Here is a 13,607-nt window from a genome sequence, read left to right as displayed (position 1 = left end):
CCTTGTGAAACACTGTGTTGCACTAAACGACGCTTGCATCGTGAACGGTGTCAAGATAATCAAGCATCTTGTTGCAATGATCCAGTGTTGCAGCAAAGCCATGTGTGTACGATGGCACGTGCCTGACAGGAACCACACTGTTGCATAGTTGCGCTTAGCCCGGCAGCTGAGTTTTGCACCTGTAAGGCTTAAGTGTGCAATCATGATTGTATGATTAACTCAACAGCTGATCAGCTGTTGTGGGTGTGAGTCTATGTGAGAGCTCAATTGACAGCAAAGTTGTCTATTTTCTGCCCTTGGGTGTCACTTTTCATTCCCACCGGGGCAACACCACGGAGCCTGAGCCCTCATATCTGCTTAGGCTTAAATAGCAGGATTAGCTAGGCCTTAGCAGCGTTAATTAAAGTAAATCTGATTCATTGCAAGTCTCAGTGGAGTAAATTTGCGGTGTGCGGATCTGCATTCATCATGCAGTAACATGTAGCATTTGTCTATAGTTCCAAGTGATTCTTTGACAACAACCTGGGCTGTATTTTTGTGGACTGAGCTCACCCAACCCGTCTGCCCTGGCGCGGGTGGCACTGGCTACGTGCATTAATGACCTCATGTGGCTCACAAAGTTTCACCGGTGAACTTTTTCACCTTCTGAAAAACAAAAGCTGAAGTCTGTAGCTCTCGCACACAGCAGCGTCTGGAGCGCGGCGAAGTTGAGGGAAGCGTCCAAGAAATAAAGGTTGAAGTCCAAGATGCAGCCCTGCAGCACTGTCACAGCAGGTGGACATCACAGTGTTTGTCTGAATACAGATTCAGGGACGGGTTTTTGGCGATTGGTTCGTACAGGGGAAAACAGTCTGGCTTTTGTATATAGATATGAAAATGGTCAAGCGAGAACACAGCGCCTGACACTTAATGTGAGACTCTCCCCTCGCTTCAGTAACAGCAGATGGTCACTTCGCTGCAACGTTGCATATATTTAAAATGTTTAAGAAGCTCTGACCTCCTCAGCCTTTGGAGAGTCAAACTCTCCCCATCGACTATCGACATCTCTGCTTGCTGCGTCTGCTGTATTTGCCCGACAGACAGGATTTTAAAGGTCCCATTTGAGGCACAACTCAGCGAGCCAGCGCTCTGTGAGGACGACGGCCTCCAGCTCGTCGGTCGACTGTCTGGAGCGAAGGAAATTCAAACATTTCTCTCGTTTATAGCCTGCTTTCCAACTGTGGGAGCTGCACCTCCATTGCTGTGGAGGTCGACCTTTTGTGATGTCACAAAGGGCACTCATATATCCAGGTACCGGGTTCCGCCATCGCCACTATTCCACCAGAGGTGCCGCCTCAGAAAATATTTATTTTCTTCTTCTTCTTCTTCTTCTTCTTCTTCTTCTTCTTCTTCTTCTAATTATCATTATTGTTATGCACAGTTGCACAGTCCTGCTCCACTAATGATCATTTATATTAAGTGAGCAACTTGATTAGCTTTGTCAAGAAAAAGAAAATAAAAAGATTTCAAGCTTTGTTTTTATGCAACCAGACTGCAAATCACGTCTTAACTTGCTTGTCTTTTCTTTATTTGCACGTCTTGATTGACACCCGAGTGACGACTGACGTTTACGACAATAAACAATCGAGCTCGATCGACACGTCCGGGTCACCATCGGCTGGCTCGCTGAAGTACTTCAAGAGTGTTTTTTTGTTGGCGTTGTGCGCGCGTGCACGTGAGCGTGTGCGTTCTCCAAAGGGCAGGCGGTACAATTAATAGACAGCCCCGCTCCCGACAGGGTGTCGGGTGTTTGTTCCTGTGACGGCAGCGATGATCCCGTGTCTCCCCGTGGGCCGGGGCTATCTTTGTATCCCGTGTCGGCATCAGTCCCTGCCCCCTTTGTTGAGGCGCGTCGCCCCGCCGCCGACAAACAAACCCTGGCTGATTGAAGTTTGCTACGGCGCTCGAAATAAACCCCCCCACTTGTGATCTGTGGCTGTGGTTAACCTTGTCAAGCTCGGCTTCGGGGGATCTCAATCACGACAAGATGCGGCGATACGTTTCCATTTATATTTTCGCATAAAAATGGCGGGGGGGGGGGGGGGGTGCAGCGGTGCGTTTTTTTGAAATGGGAATTTAAATGAATTCACTTTTTTTTTTAGCGAATGTAACCTTGAAACGGGTGACTTCAAAGGCGGAAGCCTGCAGGCCCAAACACTTGCAGCCTGCGCGGTGGCAGACAGCTGGATGTTTACTGTTGCTGCCGGTGTTATGTATGCATGATATTTCCTTTGAAAAAACCTTGAACGGTATATCTTCCTGCTGGTGGGGCTTTAACAGCCCGATAGGGTGCATAAATTAATTAGCTAGATTAAAGTCAACTCGCCTGTGTTTACCTTCCCACTGGCTCGCCGCAGACAGGCCCGCTGTGATCACCTGCACAGATAGCAGACGCGCTCCCGCTATCTGCAAACGTATGGGACAAGTTTTTGTTTTCCTTCTCTTTCGTCCTCGCAGCGCTTCCAGCTGCAAAGTGTCTCCTCAAAATCTGCCTCGGGCTCCTCGTTGAGCTTTGACTCTGTGACTGAGAGCGAGTGCCGGGAAGATACGCCGCCATTATTTTTTATTTCGCGTCCTGATGAATGCGGATGATTATGAACCAAAGGGTTGCAATCCCGTCAGGGGGAAATAACGTATCGCAATTACAGCGGGAGAATAGATACTCACAAAACCTTATTAATAAACCCAAGGTCCTTTGTTGCTTTTGTTTTGTCGAGGCTTAATTTACGACATGAGAAACACTCCGATGAAGTAAAACTGTAAGCTAGCACGGGGGGGGGGGGGGGGGGGGGATAGGGTGGGGTAGGGGGTAAAAAAACAACTGATAAATACTGTAAATGGATATTGGGTTATGTGTAATTTTCCATGTCCCTCCATTTATCATGTGGATGAATTGCAGCGTGGCAATTTAATGTGGCGCGCAGTAAAAGAGAAACAACTGTTATGATTGCGCATGTACACTGTTCAGAAATTACCCACATCAATTCAGCACGTCGCGGCCCCGCCAGCGGAACCGCGGTCTCTGCAGCCGCGTGGGATTTTTTTTTTTTTTTTTTTCTTTCGGGGGGCCTTCCTGTTGGAGGGCGGCAGAAAAACCCACCTGCGCTTTCCATACATCGTAAACATCTGGCGCAGGAAGGAAGCCGAGCTGAAAAACACCGCAGGCACCGGCGGCTTCCGCAGACTCATTTGCATTTGTATGCTTTGTAAGTAGGTGAGAGGGGAAAAAAAAAAAAATCTATTTATTTAACCTGAAGTCGCCTCGAGGTTGAGATCGTTTTGTCGATTGGACTCTGGTTCTACTGGGGAGGAGTTGAAAATAAAGATGAGAGACCAAGTGAAGACCGGATAAATGAGCACATTTTGCACATTTTCTGCTCAATTGTCTGTTGACAAAACTTAAAAGGACCAGGCTCTTTAAATAAAGGTCTTTCTGCAAATGATTCTCAGTCCAGAGAGGGAACTAAGGCTTTTTTTTTTTTTTTTTTTTGAACAAGAAAATATATTGACCAGGAGGTGGGAAGCTGGAAACTGCAGCTGATTCCATTTATGAAATTATACAAATATAAGGTCAGTTTACAAGTTGCGGGTGTATTCATCCAAATATCAATAATAGTGATTGCAGTGTATCCGTATTGACCAATAACAGTGCAATGCAATCGATACTTTAGACCAGGAGGGGGCAAACCTTTTGACTGGTGGGGCCACAGTGGGTTCTAAAATTTGACAGAGGGGGCGGAGCAGGAGCAGATGGATGGAGTGTTTTGGTGGCCCACCTCAGAGAAGAAAAATACATTATGGGATGTGCACAAAAAAAATGTGCATAATGTCAATTGAAAATGAAACAAAAGCATTGCAACAAAATATCTGTCTTTGAAGCCGCACAGTATTTATCTCTTTATTGAAACGACTCTTAAAACACTGAAAAAAAAAAGGATGAAATACAGCTTTTCTATGACTGACTTACTGCTGATATAATTTTTTTCAAGTTCGGCGGGCCAAATTGAAAAGCTTAATGGTCTGCATATGGCCCCAGACTGTAGTCTCCTTTAAACTTATATGTAGTATAAATTGTATTTTAGTATATTGGAACTCCCAATTCAAGCTAGCAGCCAGTGATAAAGGCAATGAATGGTGGACAATTGTCTTTGATTTACCGCAAAGCTGTTCCCAGATTCTGCCCTTGCTTTTTTTGTCCAATTAAAAATCCACAAGAAAATAAAGGAGGCGGAAACCATTGAAGGTCCTGAAAATTCATTCAGATTAAGCAAATCTGAAGTCACGTCCACTTTAATTAAAAATAATCGCTATTGGTATTGTCGATACTGGCCCTGCATTTACTCAATAGCGGATCGATCCCGAGTCTTGCAGGGTCACACATCGCTACACGATGGCCTTCTATACAAAAGCATGCAGGTGGAGTTTCCTCTGCCGACTCGCTTGAATCAAAGACATTAGTGTTGCAGAAAGCAACTTCGCTGGAATGCTTTTGACCCATTATGACAACCATTCTTTTCACAGATGTGGTTTAAATGATGCTGCTACAACACTGGGAACGTTCGGCTGTGCGCATCTGCGTATGAATGACTCCGACTCAGCCGCTAAGCTCTCGGTGACTGATCTATTTTGCAAGTGTCGGCTTATCGTAATCAGCTTTTGCCCATTTCTAAGCCGGTGAATCAAGGCGATCTCTGAATCGCGAGTAAATAATTTTCTAAATGCCAGCGCTGCGCGACGTAACTTCTCTGGTGGGTTGACAGTTTTTATTATAGCCTAACAAAATCAGAAGTGAAAGGGGGACATTTAGTTGTCCTGTTGAGTGAAAACATGTAATAGTTGATGATTTGTGCATCTGTAAAGTGGCCAACTCTTAATTTATTTTTGCTTCCATTAGAAATTAAAGCAATGGAATTTGTCCAAAAGGCGTGTTTGCAAGTTTTGGAATAGCGAGGCGATTTTCAGTAGTTAGCAACTGGTTTACAGACTGAAAACATGTTGTACTTTGTCAGATCTTTTTGAACGATACTCAATGGGTGTGCGAGTCTTCCAGCTAATATTTTTTAGTTTTCCCTGGTCAGTTAAGCAGTAAAGTCTGTTTTTCTGCCATGTTCCAAAAAAGGCCCTGTAATTTATTCATTTTTTCAATATCTGAAGTGGTTTAAAGCTTTGAAGCTGGTTTAAGTTTAAAACTATTAATCTGTTTTTTCCACTCTTCCGTTCCAAACGCAACATTCTGGAACATGTTTTCAGTCCCAGGCAATACAATGCTTGACAGGCATTAATATTTGTGCAGGGATGCATGACATGATTATCATATGGATTATATGCATGGAGAGCTGTACAATATCCAATCTGGATTGTTGTCATTATGTGTTATTTTGTGTTTTTTGTTAACTTTGAGCACTTTGAATTTTTTTTTAACTTCCTATTGACACATTCATACCTTGATGTTTGGTGCATATTTGGCTTTATATTTTTTTTAACATTTGAATGATATAAACTGGTAAACACGTAAATACTACTACTTAATAATAATAGTGTTTCACTGCTTTTGGTATTTAGTATTTGGTAATATAAATACTTTTGAAATTAGTGCCGGAGGTGTATTTCTGACATCATTTATTGCTGCAGACATGCACGTATTTGCAAATGTAGACACGCTCGTGGGAACCATGTTCGAGATTTAGTTCCATGGTTTTTCATCTCACCAAAAAGTCCATGGTCGTAATGTTAAACCTTTTTTTGGACGTTCTGCATCGGGTTTTAGCAGTGCCGTTGACAGTGCTTTCTTTAAAAGTGGTCCGCTGTGAGTCTCGTGCCTTTGAGGGAAGCAAAAGTGAATCTTTAGGGCTGACATCTGATATTTGTGACAGTGGTCGCTCATTCATAGCAACCTTTAGGTGTGACTTAAACTGAAACCGGCCGTGGCGTAAAAAGTTAATGAAAGTTTATAGCGGCGGGGCAACGTTGCACTGCGAGCGCTGCAGATCCATTTTAACTGCGCTTACGGGGGAGAAGCAATTATCTCGGTAGCTAACATGCTTGGTTGACCTTTATCAATCTGTGTGAGAACAACTCCTGGCTGCCTCAGGTCAGAAAGTAACAGTCATTTAATTGGCTTCGACCGGCGGCACACCTCACACTCGGTACACCTTGCTGACACCTGGTTGGAGTGGTTTTTCTATTCGTAACAGTCGGAGTTCCTTGTGGTTTTAAAGGAAACACTCCTGTGACATTTTGATCCCGATCGATGTGACGTAACAGCATCAGACAGTTGCTGCGGATTCGTACGATTGCAGTCTGTGGTGATAATCTCCCGTTAGGCCACGTACCCAAGGTACCCTTACACTCCATCATTCTCCTCCAAGCATCACCATGAGGAAGATAACAGTTAATCATCAGACACCCCCGACACCACCATCATGATCCTGGACCGTTGATACAACTCAGGAGGAATCCAAGATTTCCTGGGTTCTTAAATTTGATCCGATGATGAGATTATTCTAGCTAAACGTTTAGAATCTGCTCCTCCTCCTCGTTCATCTTGATACAGCAGGTTCTACGCTCAGTTTCCTGTCATTGGCAGGTGGTGGGGACACCCAGCGTGGTCTTCTTCCACTGTAGTCTGCAAGTGTCCATTCAGAGAAGGTCTTCTGCAAACCTTGGCTGGCTCCTTATTTGACCCACCGTTGCCTTCCTTTCATCTGGAGCCAGTCTGCCCTTTCTCCTCTGACCTCTGGCACCAACAAGGAATTCTCAACCAGGGATCTGCTGCCTATTGGAAATGTTTTTCAAAAAAAAAAAAAAAAAAAAAAGACCATTCTCTCTAAGCCCTGGAGATGGCTGTGGTGTTGTGAAAATCCCACTAGATCGGCAGTTTGCGAAATCCTTAGACCAGACGATCTGGCAGCGGCAGCCACGGCACGTGCAAAGTGACTCAAATCCCCTTTTCTTCCTCATTCCGCTGCTCGGTGAGAAACTCCAGCAGGCTTTAGTCTGAAGCCGGGGAGAATGCAAACCAGGGCATAAATACATGTTCCAAAAGCAACTCTCTGTCTCTAATTCCAGGTGATTATTTGGGAGCGGTGTTCTCCTGAGCCGTTTCTCCGAGGGCTGAGCACACTCTGTGTGCTTAGACATGGGAGCTATCAGCTCGAACACACCGGCGCTGCCACCTCTGAGATTACCCCTCTGATTCCCGTCCCTCCCATCATGGAGACTTGACATTTGGTTACAAGGCAGAAAATTGTCTTCAAAGCAGCTCAAAGGCAACCTTGAGTACCTGACAGATGAGATAGGAAGAAAATGAGGAGGAAGAGGAGGGCGGAGAAGTCCGAGCCATGTGTCTGACAAAGGGAGTGCGGCTACAGTAAATACGCTGGGAAAATGAAAATGTTGGACCATTGTAGTGTGGAGGCATAACATCCCAGTTGTTTATTCTATTCAGTTCTCTCCTGTTTTCAATGTCATTCCTCCAACATTTCACGGAGCTTTGAGGCCTCAATAGACGGTGTAATTATGACAAGAAATCCTGCTGTTTCCATTCAAGTGAAAGAAGGGGGGGGGGGGGAGGGTATGATTCAGCACAGGTGAGAGTGCCATCGCCGGTACACGCTTGTTGATGTGATTTTAATTGGAACTTGGACGATCCCCGGGGACTGAGACGTTCCCCTGTGGAAAGATTAAACACCAGCCCCAAGTCGCCATGAAAGCAGATAGAGGAACGCGGCCCCGGCGGCGACCGAGGCTTTCTGAGCATTTTTTTTTTTTTCCTTCATGGGCTCCATGGGAGTTTTTTTTTTTTTTTTTTTTGGCCTGAAAAGAACTTGAATGTCAAACTTGAGGAAGAAGTTAAACCCCCGCCCACCCTCCCTTCTCCTCCCGAGTCATCAGTGAGGGATTTCGGAGACTCTAATCCATGTTTTCCACAGTTTTTTTTCCTCTCTTCCACCCCTGAGCCTGGAAGAAAGCGGACGGGCGCGTGGCGGCGCCGCTGGTGGAAGGAAGCCGGGGTAACTTACACTATGTCACTGTTGCCCGACTTCAAAGCCGCCGGCTCACCATGCCCCGCTCTGAAATCCACCGCACCGAAAAAAAAAAAAAAAAAACCTGACAACATTAGAATACCATCAAACACTCTTTTGGATGCCTTTGAAATGCCACTGACACTGTTTGGTGTTGCAATTTGCAGGCTCTAAAGAGCGCGCCCGTGTTATTGAAATAAATCTGAGGCTTGTAATGGGGAATGGAAATGAACACATCTTTCATGCTCGGGCTCAGAAGTGGGAGTTGAACGTCGAGATGGAGCCTTGTTTCCCCGGAGAGCCGCTTGTTGACTTTGTAGCTCTCCCTCAGTGTCCATTGAAGCCGCCTCTCATTTGCTTTTCCACCTTCTAGTCCCTTTTTGGGTTTTTTTTCCTGTTTGTGTGTTTTATTTTTTTTTGCCTCGCTCCTCTACTCTGCATTCCTCCCTCGCCCTCCCCCAGATGGCGTGAGACGAGCCTGTCCGGAGGGGTGATTTTATTTTCCTTTTTTCCTCTCTCTCTCTCTCTCTCACTCTCTAGACCGTCTGCGGCGGGGGAGATAAAAGACGGCAGACCAAACAGCCGCAAAGGTTAAGAGAGCTAAATGAGTGCTTTGATAAATTCCACTCTATTGATTTTATAGTTGGGGAGTGCTTACCGTCGACTCCCCCGATTTGACTCGCCGCAAAGGAAGATCGACGGTCGCGGATTGATGAGCTGAAAGTCAGACGCGCGGTCTCTGCCTCCTCGGGATGAATCACAGGTTCTGTTTAAGGAGGAGACGGGGCACATTAATGAAGGAGGCCGGCGAGGTGTAACAGGTCTCGGTTACATTTGGGGCTCCCATTGTCACCGGTGAGTGGGAGGGACAGCGGTGACAACCGCTTCATAGCGGTGAACACATACGATGTTCGTTGCACAGATGGATTCTTGTTTTTATTGGAACAGCCTTCTAATGCTTGTTTGGCCATTTGTAGGTTGCCTGGTATGATTCAGTTACTGCAATTTAAATGCAGGGCATTTGAATTTTTTTTTTTTGAGAAACCACGATGGCCAATACTTTTAGACAGTTATGCATTATGCATTGTGCATAATGCATAATATCATTGTATGGTGTGTACTTGCTCACTGTAAAGCCTGCAAAGTGGAAAACTGAACTCAAGACAAACTCCTGGTGAGCTGCACTAAAACCAGGGCCAGGTTGAGTAGGGCTGTGTTCAGACTAGGGATGCATGATATGTGTCTTTTCAAGCCGATGCCGATAATTTCCTGCTTTTCAAGACCGATTCCGATAACTGATAACATCTTTATGTTTATTTATTTTTAAATTTAGATTCACTTTGCAGGTTGTGCACACCTGGAAGTAAGAAAAACTGGATTTAACAAATTTTTCCTGTAGATTTGTCTTAACCAAATGTCAAGAGATCACTGCTACTAACAAAACAAAAACCACGTTAGTGCGATTCCCCCCGCCATTTTTCCCCCTCGTAAATTATTTACTGAACATTTGTTGCAAATAGCAGGCAAAATGTCTTCTTCAGATGCCGCAGAGTAGTCCAACACAATTGATGCCATGTTTTTTTGTCACACACACACGCAGGGGAAGTTTACGTCAGGCTAGCGGCATGCAATTTTTTTTTTTCCTACGAGGTTTTTTGGGAAAACCACGCCACAGGTAGGACGTCCATGGAGAAAGGGAGCGCTTGATTTGCTCACCCTAATCCAACTATAGCACAGGACTGGCAATCTACGCAATTTTGACGGGAGCTTTTATATCGGAATATCGGAGCTATTTTTAATTATATCGGATTAATCGGTATGACGACGTAATTCCTGGTATTGGCCCGATATTTATTGTGCACCCTTAGTTTAGACTAAGGGTGCTTTCTAAAAAAAAAAATGAGTTGAGTCATCATTAACTAGCAAAGATGTGTGTTGCCATGGACATTCGGTGACCACAGTAATGCTGCAAGAAGCATACACAGTATGTAGAAGCCTCGATGAACTCATCAGAGCCATTGAACACAGCTCAATTATTTGCGGAGGTTGTTTGTCGTCCTCCTGCATGTCTATTTGATTCAGTGCGTAGTATAAAGCATAATGTGCACAGGCCCAGTAGACCATGACATCACTGCTCTGCCAGGGGGGAAAAAAACAAACAAAAAACACATGAAGGTCCTTTGAATGAATGGAGTTAATAAATCGAATCATAAATCATCCACATTTTTTAAATGCTACATTATCCTGTCTTTCGTGGTGGCCGCTGTACTAGCGGACCCGACCCGACCCGCAGCGTGAGCCGCGCAACCGCGTGGTTACTTTATCAGACTGAGTTTAATAATTGTTGAGACCTTGCTCAGAGACCCCCAACCGTCAGGGTCCACAATAGTCGACCAAAGGGAGAGGTGGAGGGGAGGGGGGGGATTGTCGAGGCTTAGATGGTGGTGGGAGGGTTGGGGAAGGTAGGGGGAAGCGGAGTGGGGGACAACTGTGGATCATGTTGTGACACCGAGGGGAGTGTGTGGGAGAGATAAAGAGGGGATGAACATGATCAGAAGGGATAAAGTCCGGTCGAGTCCCCGGTGGGATATCTCCCTCAGCCAGGCGAGGCACGCTCACACACACGTGCACGGATGCCGAAGGTGTCCTTTTTTTTTTTCCTTCTTCTTCCCTGCTCCACCCCACCCACCCAACCTTCACGCCCTCACCCCCCCCGCTGCGCCTCAGATCTCTCCGCCCCCCTCGACGCCTCGCCGTCACCTCTTGCCGCTGAGTCCTTGGCGGAGAATGAAAAAAAAAAAAAAAAAAAAAAACGGCGGCGCAGAAGCGAATCAGTCAAATTAGCGAGGCCGCAACGCGTAACGTGTCGCGCGACGGCTCATAAACACTGCGGCGGGCGCGTATCAAAAGAGATCGCAGACGCCTCGGTAACCAGCAGCTCGCTCAGCCTATCGGAGGGTTTTTTTTTCTCCTCCGGGTTCACGACACGATCCCACCGGACGGTGTGTTGTTGTTTCCGAATCCTTTGACGACCAATTCTCGTTTCTCGATTGGATTCACTCCATTCTTTGCTTGTGACTTGTTTGCTTCTTCTTGATTGAGGTGGTGACATCTATCTATATTTTTTTTTTCCTTTTTTTTTTTTCTTCTTTTGCAGTTGAGTTTGACGACTGTGCCGGCAATGAGGACGTGCAGTTCGAGGTGTCGGACCCCAGATTCCACGTGGACGGAGATCTGAACCTAGTTCCACACCGAGACGTCCAGAGCACCAGCCCGGTCCTGTTCATCCACGGCACCAGCACGCACGCGGATGATGTGGCCGACGTGGAGGTCGCCGGATGGCCAGTTGACTCTGCCTACACTCTAAGGGTAACTTTAGTGAATTTTACCATTGACACACACACACACACACAAAAAAAAAAAAAAAATGACAAAGTTTTGTATCATGACTAATATGCTCAATTTAATGTGGTAAAACTGGGCATGTTGGCACAGTGGAGTAGAAAACACTGTGTATAACAATACACAACAAGTCACATTGTATTTTCACACGCTTTTAAAATCCCTTAGAGCTAGCAACAGGTTTGTTAGTGGGAAAAAAAAGTCTCAACCGGCAGACTTTAAATGTGGCTTTTAGCCAGAGTCAGATCTACTAGTCTTTGACGCTCAAATGCCATCAAATAAGTGTTGCAGAAGGGTTTGTTGCTGGACAATATTTGCACATCAGAGATTGATGCTTTGATGCAATCAACCAGATATAGCTAAACAGTTTCCAACATGGCGAAAATACCCATCAATTATAATTCCACTACAAAAAAATAGCTGGCTGTTGTCAGACAATGACTTTTAAACTAGCTGCTAATTACCGGTGGTTTGATCCCAACATGGTTTTGTTGCCAGTTGAGCACTGGCAAGGAGGCAACAGGTTGAATAGATAGATAGATAGATAGATAGATAGATAGGGCAGCTTCCTTCAATTATCGCCCCTTCTGCCAAATATGGAATTGCAGCATTAATGTTATTTCTCTTTATGGTGCTGAGAGATTGTACCCTGTATAGCCAATTAAATTAATTGTACTTGGTCAACTATGGCGCTGTTGAATAAAGATTTTTTTTTTTCTGTTTGTGTCAATCGATCTCACAGTCATGAAGTGAGCCAGTGACAGGAATCGTAGGAAATGTTCCAGTCATTGTGTAAACGAAATGAAAGTGGCAATATTGGAGGAAATGCATTTCTGGCCGCCTATGGCGAAAATAACCACAGGCTGCCAGCAATTACAGTGATGAGTTGTCCTCGACCTCCAGCAGTGACAAAGAACTGGTGCCTTACACAAGAACTCAAATTGTATCGTAATCATTCTGAACGTATTCTCACATGTCAGTGGGATATGAGGAGCTTTTTTTTTTTGCGTAATGTTGTTTCCCATGTTAGGAAGAGGAAGACAAATTACCTGCAGCCCATTGACCCAAACAGCAACCTGGAAGTTTGTCTGATGTAAATGGTGGACATGTTATAATATTTTGCTGTCATATGAGCTGGGAGTCCATGACCAAGAGGCACAATATTGGAGTGTTGCCAACATGGATTGCCGCTTTTTCTCAAAATGGAAAGTTTGCACTAAGTGTTAAAGCGCTCATTTTTTAAGACAAATGCAGTTCGAATGGAAAATGACCACAGGTGGTAACGGACCCAGTGTCTAAGACAATCAACCGGCTTCTTGTGCATCGAGTTCACGTTCAGGACATGGAGTTCAGAGATGACGGAGCCCTCCTGTGGGCTGGCGAGACCATGATAATTAACCTCCCATTGACACAACACTCTGAAGAATGAACTGTTTTATTTGATCAAGTAAATTCTTAGCAACAATTCATTGATAATTGATCATTCAGACCAACAGCAAATAGAAGCAGTCAAAAACGAAATTCAGGTCAAATGTTTGTGACTTGCCGTTTATTACCGTGTAAAATGTTTGTATCGGCTCAAGAGTTGGCAATGGTGGCGATGCAAATCCCGCCGACTGTCAAAGACGAAGCACAGCGAAGCTATGAAGGCGTGACAGACACCGGTGGTCCGCTCTCACACGCAGGGTTTTGATTGACTAAAGGGTCCCGTGTAAAAGCCAGCGGAAGAGGCCACCGGAGCAGCTGCCGCGGACTCGTGCCAAACCTCAGAGCATATTGCCGCCATCACAGGAGATGTGTCGCTGCCGCCCCCACCGCCGCCTCACGTGTGCCAAAAACACCGGAGCGCAGCGGCAGATATGTCTGCAGGCCGCTTGGATGGAGTCTTTGATATTCCACCAACTGGTTTTCAGATCCTTGTGACAGACGTTGAACAGTGTTGAAGGCCACTTCCGGAATGTCCCGGCTCCTGCACGCAGTCGTTTCCAGGGCTTCCATGTTTTACGACCGACGGGAAGCAACTGAACTGAGTGGATTTTCATACCCTTGTGTATACTCCGTTTTCCTGCATGAGATTGCGTAAACTTTGACTATGCATTAGGTTTCAGGCTAAAAAAAACAAAACAACCTCCCCACTGGACG

The 13,607-nt window shown here is 45.4% G+C and overlaps 1 protein-coding gene across 1 annotated transcript in view; it reads left to right on the top strand.

Annotated features, from left to right (window-relative positions):
- The window catches only part of cdh13 (cadherin 13, H-cadherin (heart)), a 278,759-nt gene that overhangs the window by 96,356 nt on the left and 168,796 nt on the right, over positions 1-13,607 (top strand). Inside the window, exon 3 of the mRNA XM_076019216.1 lies at positions 11,221-11,432. Coding sequence (XP_075875331.1) covers positions 11,221-11,432 — 212 coding nt within the window. The remainder of the gene's footprint in view (positions 1-11,220; positions 11,433-13,607) is intronic.

This window comes from Nelusetta ayraudi, unplaced genomic scaffold (genome assembly GCF_046127955.1).
Source record: "Nelusetta ayraudi isolate G7.1 ecotype Tasmania unplaced genomic scaffold, CSIRO-AGI_Nayr_v1 ptg000009l, whole genome shotgun sequence".
Taxonomy (NCBI): Eukaryota; Metazoa; Chordata; class Actinopteri; order Tetraodontiformes; family Monacanthidae; genus Nelusetta; species Nelusetta ayraudi.
This window is presented reverse-complemented; position numbering and strand designations above follow the sequence as displayed.